At 37.7% G+C, this 20,226-nt stretch overlaps 1 protein-coding gene across 1 annotated transcript in view; it reads right to left on the reverse strand.

Moving 5' to 3' along the window:
• LOC110185372 (Troponin C TpnC4) overlaps positions 1-20,226 on the reverse strand; it is a 104,531-nt gene that overhangs the window by 12,476 nt on the left and 71,829 nt on the right. The window contains exons 2-4 of the mRNA XM_086832984.1: positions 13,284-13,317; positions 12,837-13,235; positions 12,759-12,779 (exon numbers count right to left, since the gene is read on the reverse strand). Coding sequence (XP_086689110.1) covers positions 12,759-12,779; positions 12,837-13,235; positions 13,284-13,317 — 454 coding nt within the window. The remainder of the gene's footprint in view (positions 1-12,758; positions 12,780-12,836; positions 13,236-13,283; positions 13,318-20,226) is intronic.

Genomic DNA, 20,226 nt, shown 5'->3' on the forward strand with positions numbered 1-20,226 from the left:
CCCACTGCCAAAAATGTACGCGCAATTTCCCCGCCCTTAAATTGTTTAAATTTTTTATAGAAAGACCCAGAAATTTTAACGAAATGGGCAGAAAAATGCAATTTTAGTGAGGATTTTGTGGCGAACTTCATCACTGTTTTTATGCCAAGATCATTTCTGCCCAGATGATATTGGGATAAAATATTTGAGGCGAGGAACAATCCCAGATCGCAATGTAGTAAAAGGTTACAGCTGTGATAATGATGAAACGGATTTTTTAATGCTGTAAGCTTCTATACTAAAAAGACACCGCTCACAGTCAGCTGCTGAAATTGTCGCCAGTGCCATAATTGCAAATTGCAAATGTTATGTTGCCAGTAGAGTTTGATTTAATTATATATCAGCCTGGCATTGAAAAGAAAGAATTACTGTAGCAAGGGTATTCTGTATTATATCCAGAAATTGTCCAAGAAAATTAGAGGTACTTTGAAAAAAATATGGAAAATTTTTGGAGCAATAATTGATACCAAAACCATTCAATTAACCTCGAGTAGATATTTTTGTGCATATATTGCAAAGGCATCTAGTTGTGATAATTGCAAATCGTTACTTATTAAGGAAAACGAGCAACTAACAGCTCCATCCGAGCTTTTTATACTCGATTCGGACTTTGGAAAATTAAAAGCACCATCTGATATATGTAAAGAATAACGTAGAGCTGGTGGTATTCCCGACTGTTAGCCTGCACGCAAATATATCCGGCTTTGTCTCGTCAGCAAGTGTCGTGGTGTTCATATGTGCTACAGTCATTGGGGCTCTTGGGTAATCTTTAATAACTAAAAATTGCGTGCTAAATCAAGCAAATTAACTAACCGGAAAGAGGAATAAGCATAGGCGACAGACAGACAGAAGTATAGAAAGAAGAATCCTTTCAGCGAATAGCTTTCGCACCTGCAGATGTTATTGAGGTGTTTCATGCCCACCCTGCCATGGTCAATATCATCCCGTAAATATTTATAATTGACCCCTTGATTCCAAGAGCTTTCACGACGACCTCCCGATCAGCATGGAGTTAAAAGTATTGCTTACTCAATCATAATAATTTGTTTATTAACATACGAAACGAAATATATTAAATTCCCTACATTCATATTCCTTTTTCTCTAATTCAGCTGTGTTCTTCCGATAATTCTAGTTTCATATTATATATAAGCATCTAAAACCAAGCTTTAAAATTTTAATTACTAAATATGTACAGTATTACTAGTAATATATTAGCTAAAAATAAAATATTATAATGATAATTCATAACAGCTTAGATGACAGTTTTTTTTTTCAATTTCATTCATCAATATTTATGCTCAATTTAACTGTCGATTTAAAACGGAGGAGAGGCAGATAGTATGTGTCTTAATTATTTAAATGTTTTTCGTTCAAATGATTTTTTTAAGTGCATGCATAATTATTCCTTTTCATTCAATATTCAATAATTAAATCAAGCTATTTTGTATTTATATTATTTCATGCTGCCAACGGGTATATCATACGGGTGAACAGGGATTATAGTGTGTCTATACCAGATAAATTTTTGGGGAACGCTCACCATACTTTTATTTGTCCATCGATGAAAGCGCTTCCATTTGATGGCAGTGTACCTGAAAGTAAAATATAAGCCCAAAAACAACAAACACAATATTTTCCTTATCTGAGCCCGAAGATATGCAACCTTTTTCTATGCGTGCATTTTCTCTATTTATGTTTTTGCTTTTTGTTTGTTTACAAACTCATCAACACACTGCTCCTATATTCCACTTGATCGACATTATCAAAAACTTCGTACTGATTTTAACTTTATCTTTTACCGTTTAAATAATAGAAGTAAGAACTCTTAATTTTTAATTGGAAAACCTACTACAACTAATATTACTTAAGTATTTTCTTAGCTATTTATATCCACTCCTTTGACTTCATATTTAGGCTTGGGACTAGGGTTCATTTGCAATTATTTGAATGATTTCATGGTGAGGAATAATCTTGACAGCGGTAAATTCTATAGAGTAGCTAAAAACAATACTCCTCGACATTTCGCGAAATTAAATTAATTTAATCTTCACACCATGGTTCAGGCTATGGCCTAATTCATGTATTTTACTGGCCTATATGCACCGATATTTTAGCACAAACTGATATAAAATTAACGATTGGCACAAAAACAAATCCAGAGCGACGGTTTCCTGGTGATTACGGTGGCGCTTAATGAGGGTCAATAGTCATTGCTTGAAAACTCCTATTTGGCTGCCGAGCTACTGTCGGCTGCCCTTCTTGGCCGCACTTGGCTGGGTGCACTTAGCTGGGGCAGTTGGCTGGGGCAGGCGGCTGACGATCGCTTGAATTATTTCTGCCCGCAGCTGCCTAGCCGGACTTCTCAGCGCCAATTCTGTTATGGGCCGAGAGACAGGTTCTAGGCCGCCCTAAAATAATTTTCGAGCCTCGTTAGGGTTGCGCTCGAATATGGTTAATTTTCAGAACTCACCCCTGCAGAGCGCCTCTTCTGAATTTTTTCCTTCTGTTCCACGGACCGCGATTGAGCTCAGAAAGCGGTTTTGAATTCACTTGGCACTTAATTGCCTTCAAAAATTTCGTGACCGCTCTAACCTCTTTGGCGTGGTTTGGCCAAAGGTAATATAAAATCGCACAACTTCACTGTCTGCAGGCTCGAATTGAAAAGAATGCACGAGGCGAACAGCGTTTCCTCTAGGGTTAAGCCGAACACCGTAAGCGTTTATCCGATCCCCATTAACGTCAATGCAGACCTACGTTTTATCGGTATTCGTAATATGCAGACCTGCATATTATCGGTAAACAAAAATGCATTTCTATGTTTATTGTAGTTTCGCAACCGAGTCATAGATGGCGCTTCATGTATTCAACACTCGTCCGTTACATCTACGATCTAGGTGGCGCCAATGATCTATACACTGCCCGTTACAACACCCCCCCTCTAACATCAGGCTTGGTGGTTAAGCCATCAAGGCTGATCACGCCACAATCATTGGCGCAAATCCTTGGCGTGATAACGCCCCACAAGCCTGCCTTCAAGATCCTCGACATAGTAATACGAATTTCTCAATATCTGTCGTATACGTGCCTTCACAAATGCCGGACCTAATTTGGCGTTATATCCTGTTTGAAAGCAACTTTGCCTAAAATTACGCCGGAAAACTTCTTGGCCAATGGAATACGAAACCACGCGCGATCTCAGATTGTACCTTTCTTGATTTTTGACGTCCTGCTGTTTGGAAAGTTTAACTGCCTTATCATGAGCCAGCTCGCGAGAGTCCTCTCTGCCGAACGCGACTCCTCTATCTTGTAGCACTTGCAGAGATCTTAATAAGGCATAGGTTCCCCCGGAGGTCACCATATGTTGACCAAACATCATATAATATGGTGAGGTGCCAATAGCTGAATGGGTGGCTGACCTCAATGCACAGCAGATACTGCTAAGATTTTCATCCCAATCTCTCTTTCTGTTCACTCGCTCTGACGCATTTGCCATAGGCGAATGAATGGCGGTAAGCTTATGGATAATCCGATGTTCTCTCAACAATTTTCGAAACAGCTCGGACTTAAATTGTGACCCATTGTCAGAAACAACTATCTCTGGAACCCCGCACAGATGAAACAGCTCTTCCCTTAAATACTTTACTACTATAGCCGCTTCAAGTTTCTTTACCGCTTTCACAAATACGAATTTTGAAAAATGATCCAAGACTATGAAAATCGCTACGTTTCCACTGCGCGACCGAGGGTATGGGCCTAAGAAGTCAATATAAATCCTATGAAAGAATCTTTGGGATTCTGGAGCAATTCCCATTGGAGGCCTTAAAGGACCATTTGGAGCCTTTGTCGACTTACAGGTCTCACAACTGCCGATATATGACTTTACATCAGCGACTAAACCTGGCCAGTAATAATAGCGGCGTATACGCTCGAGCATCTTATGCACTCCTCCATGAGCTGAAAGTGGATGATCGTGCGCCATTTTCAGCACGTCGCTTACCAACTGCAACGCAATCCACAGCTTCCATATGTACACATCGTGAAGTGGTTCGCCGGTAGAATGTTCTGAGCGCCGATAAACAAAATTATCCACTACCTTTAGGTCAGGAAATTTCGCACTGTTGGCCGTAACGCTCTCCCTCAGGCTCAAATATTCTTGGCTTCGGAAATGTTCTGACGTGATGTCGACTAGCAAGCCATTGGAGGCATCTATGCTCGCTATTTCATCTTCGTTCATTCTTGACAGTGCGTCAGGAACAACATTGAGCAAGCCTCGACGATGTTCGATTGTGAATCTGAACGCCTGTAACTTGAGGGCCCACCTTGCTAAACGCGAATTAAGATCAGTCTGAGACATTAACCATTTCAGAGAAGCATGATCTGTCACTATGGTGAAATCATGTCCATCTACATATGGCCTAAACCGCTTGACTCTCACTATTGCTGCTAAACACTCTTGCTCAGTTACGGAGTAGTTTTTCTGAGCCTTGTTTAGCTTTTTGGAAACAAAAGCGATGGGGTACTCATCGCCCTCTGGCGTCTTTTGGACTAGCACACCATCTACACCACTTTTGCTTGCATCACAGTGTATGTAGAAAGGCTTTGAAAAGTCCGGGCTTCTAAGGACTGGTGCTGAGCATATCATGCGTTTCAGTTGTGTGAAAGCCTGCTGCCCATCCTCAGTCATGGTAAATCTCCTTTTTGCTTTAAGAAAATCGGTCAATGGTGCAGATACCGTGGCAAAATTATCTATAAACTTGCGGTACCAGCCCGCCATATCCAAAAAGCTTCTCAAACTCTTTAGAGTCTTGGGCATTGGAAACTTTTCAATTGCTGCCACTTTCTCTGGGTCTGTACGTATGACACCTTCACCAATAATGTGACCTAAATATCGCACTTGTTGCACACAGAACTGACTCTTTTTGATATTGATTGTCAATCCAGCCGCCCGATACAGTCGGAAACCGTTTTCAAAACGCGTAAGTGGTCTTCAAAGTTTTCCGAAACAAGCAAAAGGTCATCGAGGTATATAAACACCTCATTTCTCAATGAAGCAGGAATTACTTTATCCATTAATCGTGACATGGTTTGACCTGCGTTGCAGAGGCCAAATGGCATCACATTAAACTGGTAAAGGGGACGCCAAAGTATTGTAAATGCTGTCTTATCCCTGGATGCAGGATCTAACGGGATCTGCCAGAATGCATCCTTAAGGTCGAGGCTACTAATATAAACAGCTTTCTGAGCCGTTTGTCGCTCAGAATGCCGTCAATTTGGGGAAGTGGGTACGCGTCCTTGGTGGTCACCGCGTTTACTTTCCGGCTGTCGAGACACAACCTGACCTTTCCAGGCTTTTGCACTAATACAACTAGTGAAGACCAGGCGCTGTCTGACTCCTCTATGACGCCGAGCTGTAACATACGGTCGACCTCACTGTATAACAACTTCTCTACGGCTGGCGAAACTGGAAAGTGGCGCTGTTTTATGGGCTTCGCGTCACCGACATCAATATGATGCGATAGAAGACTAGTTTTGCCTAAGCCGGAGATTAAAAACGACGGGAATTGATCTATTACTTTCTTTAATGCGTTTGTCTGTTCTTCAGTTAGATTGTGAGCACTGAGCTCTGAGACTTGGATGTCTGGAGGTAATAATTCAAACAGATTCCAGAAATCTATACCTAAGTAGAGGTTTTGTTTTAAAGAAGGAACTATAAACAACTGAATTGACTTAATTACTTCATTATACTCTATATTTGATCTAATGCTACCTACTATGCTTTGCTTGCTGCCATCGGCAGTAGAAATATTGTTAAAAACACGTTTAATTGGAACATCACTTGCAAGGATTTCCTGTGCAAACTGCCCTCCTACGCAGCTCATTGATGCGCCTGTATCCATAAGACCTTTAATTCTCCTATTCAGAATTACCACCGTTGTATATGGTCGACGATCCTTACAACTGTTGCGAAGCGCATTTAGGTCTCTTGTAACTTTCCAGAACCTTTTCAGCCTAGTTGTATTTCGCGATTTTTCGTTAGTTCTAGAGTTATAATAACTTGCCTTCTTACTGCTATTATTTATCAGACTAACTCTCTGGTACCAACCCTCTTCAGGAGTCACCTCAGGAAGAACGGGAGCCTTGTGACGCCTGTGCGTAACAAAATCTATTGTATCTCGTTTTCGGTGGACGTGGACTGCGTCTTTTGAACACACCGAGAACGAGGAACTTGGGTGTTCTGCTGGATGTTTTTTAAACATCTTAGGCATGAAGGTTTATACGTGTTGCGTGCCCCGCACCCATAACAAAATACCTTTCGGGGAGCCGTGCAGTCTTGGTACCTATATCCTTCCTTTCTGCAATTCCAGCAGATTAGCGACACGGCTTCCCCGTCGAGAAGCTCGGAGACATGGTTTTTAAACGGAGAGCCTTTTTTGTAAATTTGGTCTCGCTTCACTTCCTCCAAGAAGCACTCTCGACGCCTACAAATCTCGCGAAGTCGGGAAATCGAATCCGTCTGAATATTTAAGATTTCGTGTCTTATTTCCGGGCGTAAATTTCGACGTAAAATTTCTATTAATGCCTTTTCACCCAACGGACAATCCAAACTATCAGTCAGCTGGACAACTGCATCATAAAACGAGTCAAAGTTTTCGTTTTCTTTTTGTTTGCGATCTCTTATAAGCTCGCGAATGTCCACATCGGTTCTTGTATCCCTAAACTGGCGACGAAGTGCAAAACATAACTCGTCCCATCGAACAACTTGCACCGATTTGTAATATCGCCAATAGAAGTCGTCTGCTTTGCCCTCAAACAAAGCACTTGCGTTGCCACACAAGATACCAAAGTTTCCACCTAAGGTTTGGTGAGTTAACGCCTGCACCCTGTAGATAAAATTATCTATGCTGATTCCCCCAGCAGATCCACTAAAACGGAGTTTCCAACCATTCATAATATGCGAAACTTTGTCTGGTCTCTGTGAAAGTTCTGATAAATTTGATCCCGGTGACAAGTTCACATGCCCAGTATCTCGCATTGAAGTTGGCTGTCCTGTCTCTAAGCCAAGAAGCTGATCCATAGAGGGGCTGGCATTGGCAGCTATACGAAATGGTCCTTGTGAAGGTCTGCTTGCCAAATAAGCTTCGATTAATATGGTCATCTTTTCAGACAATTGTGTCAGCAGCTCATTTTGCATACCTCTAACAGCCTCAGTCACGATACTGTGAACGTCTTCACGCCCACTCAATCGAGCTTGACTTGAATCTTCCGCACCCATATTAACCTGACTGTTGTCTTCGTATTGCAAATTCACGAGCCTGTTTTGGTGTCTTGTATTTCGTGAGACACTACTATCAGTTCTAATTAAAGGTTCCCCAGGACAAACCGCTTTGCAGGTGGGACAGCTCTTCTTACTTGTCAAGTGATTTTTCATGCACTTTTTGTGGAAACTGTGACCGCATTTAGTTTTATACAAATCGCTTTCACCATCTGAATGATCTAACCCCATCCTAAAGAAACCAAAATGCTAAAAATAAATACTATAAAATCGAAAAAGATAAAATCACAAGCCAATAGCTTGTAATATAAAAGATAGATATACTTCTAAATCAAACACTCCATTACTGATCGAGAGCTCATCTATCAAGCTCTTGTTGAAACTTATCGCTTAAAAGATTTTTTGGAAGACAAAAGAAACGAAAGGAAAATTGTGTTCAGGCAAGCCTACTGAGTGAACCGGAAGCCAAAAGGCGGTCAATCCGAAGTATGAAAACTTTACTTCCAGATTGCATTCCACAACCTACTGCACTGCAACAGATCCACTTTTATTTTTTTTCATCTATTTATTTATTTATTCTTTTTTTTTTTAAATCCGTGGCCAGACTTACTTTTTTTTTGTGTTTTCCCATAAAGTAATCTGGATTCCTAAGCGGACGACTGACCTACGCTAGTTTACTTCGAATCTATGGCCAGAGCTACATCTTGAAGTAATCATCTGCATTCCAATACAGAAAACTAGTGCTTCAACTAGGTAGCAATCATTAAACTGTTAGACTTGTTACACCGTTCGTTAACCGTGGTTCATTGACATTCATTTTAGAATTTATCAATTTTGAAATTCCTACCCGCTTAACTTTCAGTGAATAAACTTTTAATAGGTTTAGGAGTCAGCTTGCTCTCACTCTTCATCCGTGGTCAGACGCCTACTATTCTAAAATATATGCAAGCGCTGCATTCTTATTCGTCTGAATGTACAGAAGGCTGACTAAAGAATATCAAAAGTTAGAATTGAAAATTTTGAGAAAATAGAAAAGGATATTTATGCTTATTAGCGAGTCAAATTGTACAGTTGAACTAATACGTTAGGAAATGTTGGTGATTTTGTTTAGAATTTTTCCGTGACCTAACCCTTCAGTCGGTCTCACACCTTGGAAGAATCATTAAGAATTCCCTTTCGGTTCTTCGAATAGTTACGCTATACAGTTTGGCCTCACGCGTTGGGCGCCATAATTATTAAGATATTATTATAATTATTCCTGTAAAGAATAACGTAGAGCTGGTGGTATTCCCGACTGTTAGCCTGCACGCAAATATATCCGGCTCTGTCTCGTCAGCAAGTGTCGTGGTGTTTATATGTGCTACAGTCATTGGGGCTCTTGGGTAATCTTTAATAACTAAAAATTGCGTGCTAAATCAAGCAAATTAACTAACCGGAAAGAGGAATAAGCATAGGCGACAGACAGACAGAAGTATAGAAAGAAGAATCCTTTCAGCGAATAGCTTTCGCACCTGCAGATGTTATTGAGGTGTTTCATGCCCACCCTGCCATGGTCAATATCATCCCGTAAATATTTATAATTGACCCCTTGATTCCAAGAGCTTTCACGACGACCTCCCGATCAGCATGGAGTTAAAAGTATTGCTTACTCAATCATAATAATTTGTTTATTAACATACGAAACGAAATATATTAAATTCCCTACATTCATATTCCTTTTTCTCTAATTCAGCTGTGTTCTTCCGATAATTCTAGTTTCATATTATATATAAGCATCTAAAACCAAGCTTTACAATTTTAATTACTAAATATGTACAGTATTACTAGTAATATATTAGCTAAAAATAAAATATTATAATGATAATTCATAACAGCTTAGATGACAGTTTTTTTTTTTCAATTTCATTCATCAATATTTATGCTCAATTTAACTGTCGATTTAAAACGGAGGAGAGGCAGATAGTATGTGTCTTAATTATTTAAATGTTTTTCGTTCAAATGATTTTTTTAAGTGCATGCATAATTATTCCTTTTCATTCAATATTCAATAATTAAATCAAGCTATTTTGTATTTTTATTATTTCATGCTGCCAACGGGTATATCATACGGGTGAACAGGGATTATAGTGTGTCTATACCAGATAAATTTTTGGGGAACGCTCACCATACTTTTATTTGTCCATCGATGAAAGCGCTTCCATTTGATGGCAGTGTACCTGAAAGTAAAATATAAGCCCAAAAACAACAAACACAATATTTTCCTTATCTGAGCCCGAAGATATGCAACCTTTTTCTATGCGTGCATTTTCTCTATTTATGTTTTTGCTTTTTGTTTGTTTACAAACTCATCAACACACTGCTTCTATATTCCACTTGATCGACATTATCAAAAACTTCGTACTGATTTTAACTTTATCTTTTATCGTTTAAATAATAGAAGTAAGAACTCTTAATTTTTAATTGGAAAACCTACTACAACTAATATTACTTAAGTATTTTCTTAGCTATTTATATCCACTCCTTTGACTTCATATTTAGGCTTGGGACTAGGGTTCATTTGCAATTACTTGAATGATTTCATGGTGAGGAATAATCTTGACAGCGGTAAATTCTATAGAGTAGCTAAAAACAATACTCCTCGACATTTCGCGAAATTAAATTAATTTAATCTTCACACCATGGTTCAGGCTATGGCCTAATTCATGTATTTTACTGGCCTATATGCACCGATATTTTAGCACAAACTGATATAAAATTAACGATTGGCACAAAAACAAATCCAGAGCGACGGTTTCCTGGTGATTACGGTGGCGCTTAATGAGGGTCAATAGTCATTGCTTGAAAACTCCTATTTGGCTGCCGAGCTACTGTCGGCTGCCCTTCTTGGCCGCACTTGGCTGGGTGCACTTAGCTGGGGCAGTTGGCTGGGGCAGGCGGCTGACGATCGCTTGAATTATTTCTGCCCGCAGCTGCCTAGCCGGACTTCTCAGCGCCAATTCTGTTATGGGCCGAGAGACAGGCCGCCCTAAAATAATTTCCGAGCCTCGTTAGGTTTGCGTTCGAATATGGTTAATTTTCCAGAACTCACCCCTGCAGAGCGCCTCTTCTTAATATTTTCCTTCTGTTCCACTGACCGCGATTGAACTCAGAAAGCGGTCTTGAATTCACTTGGCACTTAATTGCCTTCAAAAATTTCGTGACCGCTCTAACCTCTTTGGCGTGGTTTGGCCAAAGGTAATATAAAATCGCACAGCTTCACTGTCCGCAGGCTCGAATTGAAAAGAATGCACGAGGCGAACAGCGTTTCCTCTAGGGTTAAGCCGAACACCGTAAGCGTTTATCCGATCCCCATTAAAGTCAATGCAGACCTACGTATTATCGGTATTCGTAATATGCAGACCTGCATATTATCGGTAAACAAAAATGCATTTCTATGTTTATTGCAGTTTCGCAACCGAGTCATAGATGGCGCTTCATGTATTCAACACTCGCCCGTTACATCTACGATCTAGGTGGCGCCAATGATCTATACCTGCCCGTTACATATATTTTGTAATATCTGTAAAATCCACATATGTAAAGGTTTTTGAAAATATTTTCAAAAATAATAAACAACAACTTAATATTAAAAAATGTATTGTGGAACAATGTATTAAGTGCACAAATGAAAGTATTGATTTCTCATTATGGTTTGATATAAATAATGAATGTTATATGCATAAGATAGATCTTTTAAATAAATTTGTAAAAGTTTTACTTTTTAAGCATTGCAAATGGACTGTGATAGCTGATAGGCAGAAAAGGCAGAAACAGCAACGATTTTGATAATGATAAGGTAATGAATGTGGACAAGGCCTATTGCGGATACCACAGTAAATATAACGCGCCAGAATGTCTACCTCTGTGGTGGTGCAAACGCATTCTATTTTTAGATTTTTACGCTCTGAAATTTGTGAGAGCAGGGAGAGCGCCATTGTCGTTTGAATAAAAAATTTAGCTTCATATTGCAAAACGAATGTGTGGTCGTAAAGCATTTAATTTTTTATTTTGTCTTTTAGATTAAGTCAGAAATTTACTTATTTTATCAATGTTACTATTAAAGCTCAAACACTGAGGTTGTTTTGAATTCTTAAAAATAAACTGGTTTTGTGGATGATGTTCCATAGACGAGCATAAGCAAATTTTATTTCGTCAGGACGGTCAGATATATTCTATATAGAAGTAAACGAAAGACTTTCAGAATATATGCTTACTACGTATGATTCTGGCATTCTGATAGGAAATACCTAGGGAGTTAGTTTTTTGGATCGGGAATAGACGATATTTGAGCAGGGGACAGTCGAGAAACAAGTAAATGTCTATTATGTAGGACTATTATAAGAGCTTATAGCAAGGCACACTGATTATCTCCCGTGCTGTTATCGCCCGGCATTCTGGACCTGAAACCCTGGGATGGAGGATTTACGGGACTCTCTGGGGTCAAAATTAAAGAGCCCTCAGATTTTCCGCGAGATTTTTGAGTTCGTTTTGTGCCATCTCCACAACAAGACGCAATCCCTCGGAAAGCAATTCTTGCTTGCTATCTTCTTTAAAACTCTAGCGAGAAGCATATGATCCAGAGTCCGGCACAAATATAAAGGCAAAAATGAGGTTGGAGTTTGTATTCCAACATGAGGTTGCAATAATATTTAGGGTGTCCGCTGCTGTTGCAGTAGTTGGTATGACTGCTGAGCCAATAGCGTCGTTTATTCCCCCGTTAGGGCGTTCTCATATTTTAAAATACAAATCAAATTATAATCCCTGGCGTTCCACCTGTAGTAAATATATTTGCCGGATTGGTGCGATCTCCACACGGTTTTCGCATTTAAAAATATCACGTCGGTGTCTCCAATGCGGGAGTAAGCTAACAAATAATCTTTATTGACTATTACAAATATAAACAAGAAAGGAAGCTAACTTCAGCATGCAGAAGTTTATATACTTCGATCACTAGGAACTAAAACAATATGATTTATATTAGGTTGTCAAAAAAGTCTTGCGGTATTTTTATTGAATTTTCAATTATGTTAAAGAACAATGAAGAAATGCCTTCTACCATTTCTTTCACCAATACATATTATATCTACAGTTTTACATTTACAGTGTATATCTAAAGATATATCACGCAGCTATATGATATAGTATGCATGTTAAAATAGAGGAAAATTTTTTTAAAACCAGCAAAGTTATAATTTTTGTTCTCATATAATATATAATAATTCAAGAATATATATACTTTATGGGATCGGAAATGACTTCTTTACTGTGTTTGCAAACTTCAGACTAAAATTTTAATATCCTTAAAGGGTATACAATTAAGCCAAAAGAATATAAGTAATCTATTAAAAAAAATTTTAAGTATATACTCTTAAAATATATTCAATCACGTATTTATATATATTACCTGTCATCACTTGCATAAATTCTGAAAAATAAAACATATTTTTAACATTTTTTTTAATGAAAAAATGAATTGTTTTACCATCAAAATCAACTGTTCCTGAACCATCAGCATCAATTTCCTCTATAATACTATCCAAGTCTTGATTAGAGATTTTATCGTCCAATTCGTGAAGAATGCTCCGCAATGTGGCAACTGTTAGATAACCTTTTCCTTCCTTATCGTAAACACGGAAGGCCTCTTTCAATTCATTTTGAAGTGCTCCTACGTCTTCCTCGACTTCGATAAAACGAGCAGCCAACTTACAGAACTGGCTAAAGTCCAATTTACCAGTTGATCCTTTGTCTACCTCCTTAATAAGTGCCTTCACAGCTGGCGGTTCTAGTTTCTGGCCTAAGATTTCAAGAATGCTTGACACATCTGCATGTTCAATAAAACCTGCTCCATCATGATCAAAAGCCTTAAAAGCATTACGAAGAACTGCAAAATAACGGTTTGATTATTGAAAAATACCATGTAGATACTCACTTCTCAGTTGCTCTTTGTCATATTCGCCGTCAGCCTGTAATATGTAAATAAACTATAAAGCAAACAAGAAAGGAAGCTAACTACGGCACGCCGAAGTTTGTATATCCTTGTAGATTGCAATTCGATTATTATACAATATACAATACAATACAATATTAATTTAGTATCTTTATGTTATAAAAGCAATGAAGGAATGTCTAGTTTTATAAAATTCACCTACAATTATTATATTTACTGCCTTACAGTTACAGTTTTAAATTTACAGTTTAAATTGTTCAGTACACGATTGTTCCTTTGGGAGCTTTATGATATATACATTTTACATTAACATTTATAATTGGTAAAACAAAAATTAAAATAAAATACAACATTTAATTTAAATGAATAAAGTTAAATAAAGATAGAAGTGTAATAATGGAAAATCCACCATTTTAGTTAAATAGAATAATTAGGCAACTAACTGTAAAGGGTGATCGATGACAATGCAATAATTTGATAAAAAAAAATTTCATTATCCTTATAAGATCGTCAGAATTGATAAATTCTTATATAGATCCTCCGAAAAGAAGTAAGAGAGACAGAGCTAGCGCGGGATCTGCGCATCATGAAATAATGAGATTACGAATAGTTCGTAAGATATTTCATAATTACATGTCCGCAAAAATTGATTATTGATTAATCGAACTAAAATACGAAAAATAACTGATAGCTTAGAAAATTTTAAAAACACGCCTTTATAGGTATCCACACTAAAAATAGAAAATAAATAATAGTTTAAAAAAACTAAAAAAACACGCTTTTATAAATAACAGAACTAAAAAGAAGAAAATAATTTATAATTACAAACGAAATTATAAAAAATATAAATATAAAATAAATGTAAGGCTAAAAATATAAATATATACGAAATTGTCTGCACTTGTTTTTGTTTTTGTTCGACTATAGATACATTTTTCTATATAAAGTATAAGTAAATAGTATGTATTCAAATATTTTAAATTATATTAAAAGAAACCAATTTATTGTAGCAACATTATAATTTATGTAAACAAGTAGAAAAATTATTTATTAATAAATATTTAAATAATCACTATATTTTTTTTTTTGAAGTTTGGAAATATTTATAACTGTATTTTTTACTATAATGTAGAAACTTAAACAATAGTGTGGGGAAAAGTTTATTGGAAATTTACAAAAGTGTAAGTGTTAAAGTGATTTAATTGGGTGTAGGAAGTGGCAGGGGCTTTAAATAGTGCTTAATAAATCTTTCTCCTTGGAAGGTCCGAGGGATGAATTCTTTTAACTTTTTGCCAAGTCCGCCGAGATGCAAATCCTTTGGCAAGGATATTTGGGTGTGACATGAGCTTATTCCAATAATGTTTGGCTTGCGCATTGATTATGACTCCAATCAAGGGAACTTTAACATTTCTTGCTATGTCTATGTTACGGATGAACCGCACAGCACCAGGAATTCTCCGCAGGAACTTGCGATTCAGATTAGTTTTGTTCGCAACAGCATAAACTTGAATTCCGTATCTCCAAGTGGGTGCAAGGATGGACTTGTATATTATTTTGCCTTCACCAGCCAACTGTACTTGTAATCTTGGCGAAGGTTAATCAGGTGTCAAAAGTGAGTTCCAGTTATACTCTCTGATCTGCTCAAGAAGCTCTCCATGCAGGAAAAAGTCAGGGCACGACTCGTTTCTGAGAGAGTGCGTCACTACAGCACACTTTGCCGGGTTAATGGATATGTTCCAGCGACAGGCCCAATTCTTACACAAGAGAGAATTGCTGTATCGTCAACAAGTGTGGCCAGCATTGGATTCTGCTGCTGTCGCATGGACTTCGGCACATCGTGGGTAAACAAGCTGTACAACGTCGGTCCCAGCACGATTCTTTGGGGAACTCTAGACTAAATCAACCTTTGAGAGGATAGGGTTACATCATGGACCACACTAAATGTCCTGTCAGAGAAAAAGCTCCAAACCATTTCTAATAGTTCCGGGTTAATTAACGGCTTGAGCTTGCAAAGTGGCCCTGCTTGTCACACCCTATCAAATGCCTGCTGTATGTCTATTGCTTACAGTGAAACCCCTCGAGTACTTACTCAACTACACAGTAAAACTGATCACGGTTGCCGCGCCTGAGTCTGAACTCAAATTGAATTTTTAAAGAGAGTTAAGGCCTTCGGAGACTGAAGTAATCTCCTAAGGATGCTTACCAAATGTGGAAAGGAGGCTAATAGGCCGATAACTGTTGAGGTCCTCGGGTTATTTGCCATGTTAAGGATCATTACAATGCAAGCACTCTTCCAAGCCTTCGGAAAACCTCAGGAATGCATTGAAGATGAGTATAAGGATAGCAGTGCTCTAAGATAAAGAGTTTTTGCAACACCGTTGTCAATTTGGAATTTAGATTTTTAATGTCCTCTTTAACCTCCTGTAGGCTTACATGTGGCACAGGGAGTTCCATTTGGTGGGTAATGGCAACTTGCCAGGTACTATCAGTTCTCTCCGGGCAGAGGCTGTTGCTAAGGGAGTAAATCTACCTTTCAGATTTTGAGGAAGAGCTAAAACTCTTTTGTATGTGGACATTGCCGTGGATATTTTTTACAATGCCATGAATTTATTTTTTACTGAAAGTGTTCCGTTATACTATCCGCCAATCTCAAATAAACCGCCATGGTTTACCAAAGAGTTAAGCCGACTTAAAAATAAAAAAATCTAGGCTGTATGCTTAATTTAAATTCACCGGTAAAAACTATTTAACTCGTTGTAGGGTCCAGGACCCAAAACAGTTTTATAATTTTGTTAACACTAAACGTAAGCCTGAAACAAATCCTTCCTTGCTATCATTTGAAAATACTAACGCAAATAATGATCAGGCAATAGCCGATCTATGTAGTTTCGCAGTTTTTTCCAACAACTTATTCAAACTCTTCGAATTTACATCAGACTTATTCCTACGTGATTCCCAAATCGAACTTAATTTTCTGTCCTACCCTAATCAAAAGCTCTCTTCTTTTAGATCTTCATCAGGTATTGTGTTAACGCCCTGTGCTATCCCCATCTGAAATTGTTTACCTTATCCTTAGAGACCTCACACTTTCCCATTATTCGGGAGGAATCGTTTATTATTCCTCTCCACATAAAAGGTAGCAAATTGGATTCCAACAGTTATAGAGGAATCTTTAAGTTATCGGGTATCCCAAAAGCTTTTGAAAAATTAATTTGCCCACCTTTTCTGCATCTTTGTAGGTCAGTTTTTTTCTTAAAGAAAAAAGGGATTTATTAAGCAAAGATTTACAACAACAAATCTTTTGGTTATAATGGGCTCCCATAATAAAATTCAAACAGATGTCACTTATACTGAATTCAGTTAAGCATTTAAATCTGCTACTTATATACTTTTTGTTTGAAAAATCGATTTTATGGGTTTTCCGGATGATCTTATAAATGAATCTCAAGTTATCTGATTGAAAGACAACAACCTGACCAAAGTTCTGACCAACTCTATAGCACTTATATACGCGGAAGACGTCAAGCTTTGCGTGCAATATAAAGACGTCGCTTGCCAGTCGGATTTACAAACAGATTTTAATGTAAACTTATTAAATTTAAACGGCTCTTGTTGCAAGCTAATGAATCTCTCTCGTGTCCTTCCCAATCTTGAAACTTCCCAATTCTAAACTTGACTTTATCGATCACATTCGTCCATGGTGAAAAAAGTCCGGAGTGTGATTCGATTTATTAATCGGTGTTTCGACGATTCTCAGTACGGCCTCCATAGTAAACGAAAAAAAGGTCTTTCGATATACGATGTTTAAATTAAGATTCAAAACAAATTTTGTCATTATATAGACTCTTTATTAACTTACCATCCTTAGCCAACCGTAGAATTATGTTAGGCACTACCTTTATTTATAACCTTATCTTGTTAGGTCAGCTAAATTTCTTCGAACCGAGTAGAAACACTAAATCATATATACCTTAGTGTTGCGCAATCCTCAGAAAATCCATTGAATTGCATGAACCTTTCAAAGCCCTATGTGTAAATTATGTTTAAAAAAAATTTTTTTTTTTTATTTGCGCGCGAGTCCCACGCCCACCTCTCCAATAAATAACGTTTTTAGTTTAGGAAGGTTTTCATTGCCATTAATATAATAAAAAAGGCGATTGTAATCGGTATATCAAATTTTATAGAGTTCATGTGCTTTAAACTCTCTCCTACAGTGATGTACTTCTAAGGGAATATACGTTCTAGATGTTAGTCGGGGTACATGGAAATTCAGATAGGGGCTCTCCAGGTCCCTGTGAATAAGTTTGTGTAGAAGGAAGATGCCAAGCATCGTCGGTTGGCTAGGAAAGGCAAATTAATTAAAAGTCTACTAGAGTAAGACGGCAAATTAAGACAACTTCTCAGATTAAGCCTTGGAGGGCAAACAGCAAAAAGTTCTTTTGGACAGATTCAATGCGGTTACTATGAACTTCGAATTGGGATCTCCAAACACAAGAACCATACTCCAATAAAGAGCGAACTAATGAAGCACGCCTGTGTCTTTGTTAACCATGCAAGAAATGTGTTCGAAGAATGAAAATTTAGATTCAATGCGGTTACTATGAACTTCGAATTGGGATCTCCAAACACAAGAACCATACTCCAATAAAGAGCGAACTAATGAAGCACGCCTGTGTCTTTGTTAACCATGCAAGAAATGTGTTCGAAGAATGAAAATTTAGGATCTAGTTGGACACCTAGATAGTCAATAAAAGAGATTCTCTCCAAAACGCAGTCGTAAGTGGCAAACAGGGGAGTGATTCCTGAAAATATTATCAGTTTGCATTTAGATCTGTTGAGATGAAAAGAGTAAATATGACACCAAGCATGAAAGCTGTTAAGATCCGATTGTAGGTCTGACTGGCATGAACTATCCCTATACTGCACGCAAAGGTTAAGGTCATCAGCATATATAAGTACTCTGGATTTTGTTAGAACCAACGCCAGATCATTGATAAATAATGTGAATAGCAGTGGACCAAGGTGGCTACCTTGTGGGACGCCAGAGTGACTCTGAGACTGTTGGATTAAGCATTTTTAAATTGAACCTTTTAAGTACTGTTGCTAAGACAACTCGAAATCTACTTAAGAAGATCACCAGGAAACCATAAAAAATCGAGATTCCCTACAAGAAGAAAATGATTAACCGAATATGTTGTTTTTTAAAAACTCTGCAAAAAGGTCGACAATGGCCTGATCAGAGTTTCCAGTAGTATTATTTAATGTAAGTGCGGAAGGATATGAATTGGGTTTAAACTTAGTGTTGACAAAGTTATAAAACCCTTTTTTTGTACTGGGCAAAGTGAACCCTTCAACGAGTCAAATTACTTTTATAACACTGAGCGTTATTTATTTTGAGCGGTGAATTTATTTTGAAGTAAGTTCGAGTTGAGTGTCTTAAAAGTGGTGTAGTAAGTTCGAGTTGGGTGTTTTAACAAGTGGAGCACCTTTGCTTGTGCTTCCACTGCCATGTATTGTCTGAATTCTTAATTCGTAACAAAAGATATATTAACCTAAGGCAGCGCTCTCTAGTGCCTTGGTAAAGCCTAAGGACAGCGCTATGTCTATGTAGTTGTAAAGTCAGAGTTCTTTATTAATCTTTTTTTATATTCATCTATCATAATTCTAGCTCTTTTATAAAATATTTCTAATCTAAATGGACAATAATCATGTGCCATAGAGGGTGTCGGATTGAAACGGTATACGAAATATTGGAGCCATACGTCCCAATCAGTTTTATCTACTGAAATGTAAGATCGAATGAGTTAATTAATAGTTCTATGGCATCTTCGACTGTTCCAACCGTTTGGTGGTGGTGTGCAGTAGATGTTATATTGCCAATTTTTAAATACTTGTCTGTAATTATTAAGTTTGTATATTCTGTTCCCATGTCCGTAATTAACGTCTTCATTGGACCGTCTTCAGAATAAATTATTCCAAAATTGCTTTAGATTTCTTTAAACCAGAGCTCGCAAATAACTGTCGACCGTTTCTCGTTGTCTGCAAATAAGTGTCTTTTCCTGACACTTTACGAAAAAACTCAGAGAGCAACCGAAATAAGAGTGCTTAAATCAGCTCGCTCGCGCTCAGAGCGAAACCGATTTTTTTAATTCTGTTTTGTTCTGGTTGTTCCAAGACCGTTTTGTCGTGTTCAGTGAAGCAAAAAGTCTTTTGCATATGTATTGGTATACACTCACACGCATAGGCAAGCAAGTCGTTAAGCGTCTGTATTGCGATCGTGGAATGAGTGTGTGTGAGTAAATGCAAAGACCGCTTGCGTTGAGTTTTTCGGTCAATCGGTCTTTTGCTGACTCTCATTGTGCGAGCGTTTCTCGTTTCGCTCTTTAGGCAATGCTCATTGAAAGAGCGACACACAAAGAGCTCAACGAAAAACGTTCAACAGAAAACATAAAAGAATACAGCAAGAGTCTCTTGCTCAGAGCGAGAGCGAGAGAGTATGAACTTTTTCGGTTGTGCTCGCAACGAGAGCGCAAGAAAAAAATCGGTCGACAGTTATTTGCGACCTCTGCTTTAAACGTATTTTTCCAGTATTAGTGTCTCTGGACCTTAGTCAAGGTTTTTGTAATGTCTGTATGTCCTCCGTGTGCTGGATCATCATGAAATGTAGATACCATAGCTTCTTTTTATTTGGTATTTTTTATTAGGGTCACCGCGTTGAGTAGCGCTATTCACAATGATTTTAATATTTTGTTGCACATTTTCTTGAAATTATCAATTGAAACATGTTCAAAGATATTTCCCCACGGTGCCATTTTAAGTTGGCTGATTTTATATATATCGGCTTGCATTTGAAGCCTTTGGAAGAACTGATCTAAGTCAAGAATTCTATTGTTAAAAAAATCTCTAACATTATATCTTGCAGTAA

Source organism: Drosophila serrata, unplaced genomic scaffold (assembly GCF_035046125.1).
Source record: "Drosophila serrata isolate PLE 108 unplaced genomic scaffold, ASM3504612v1 contig_261, whole genome shotgun sequence".
NCBI classification, from domain to species: domain Eukaryota; kingdom Metazoa; phylum Arthropoda; class Insecta; order Diptera; family Drosophilidae; genus Drosophila; species Drosophila serrata.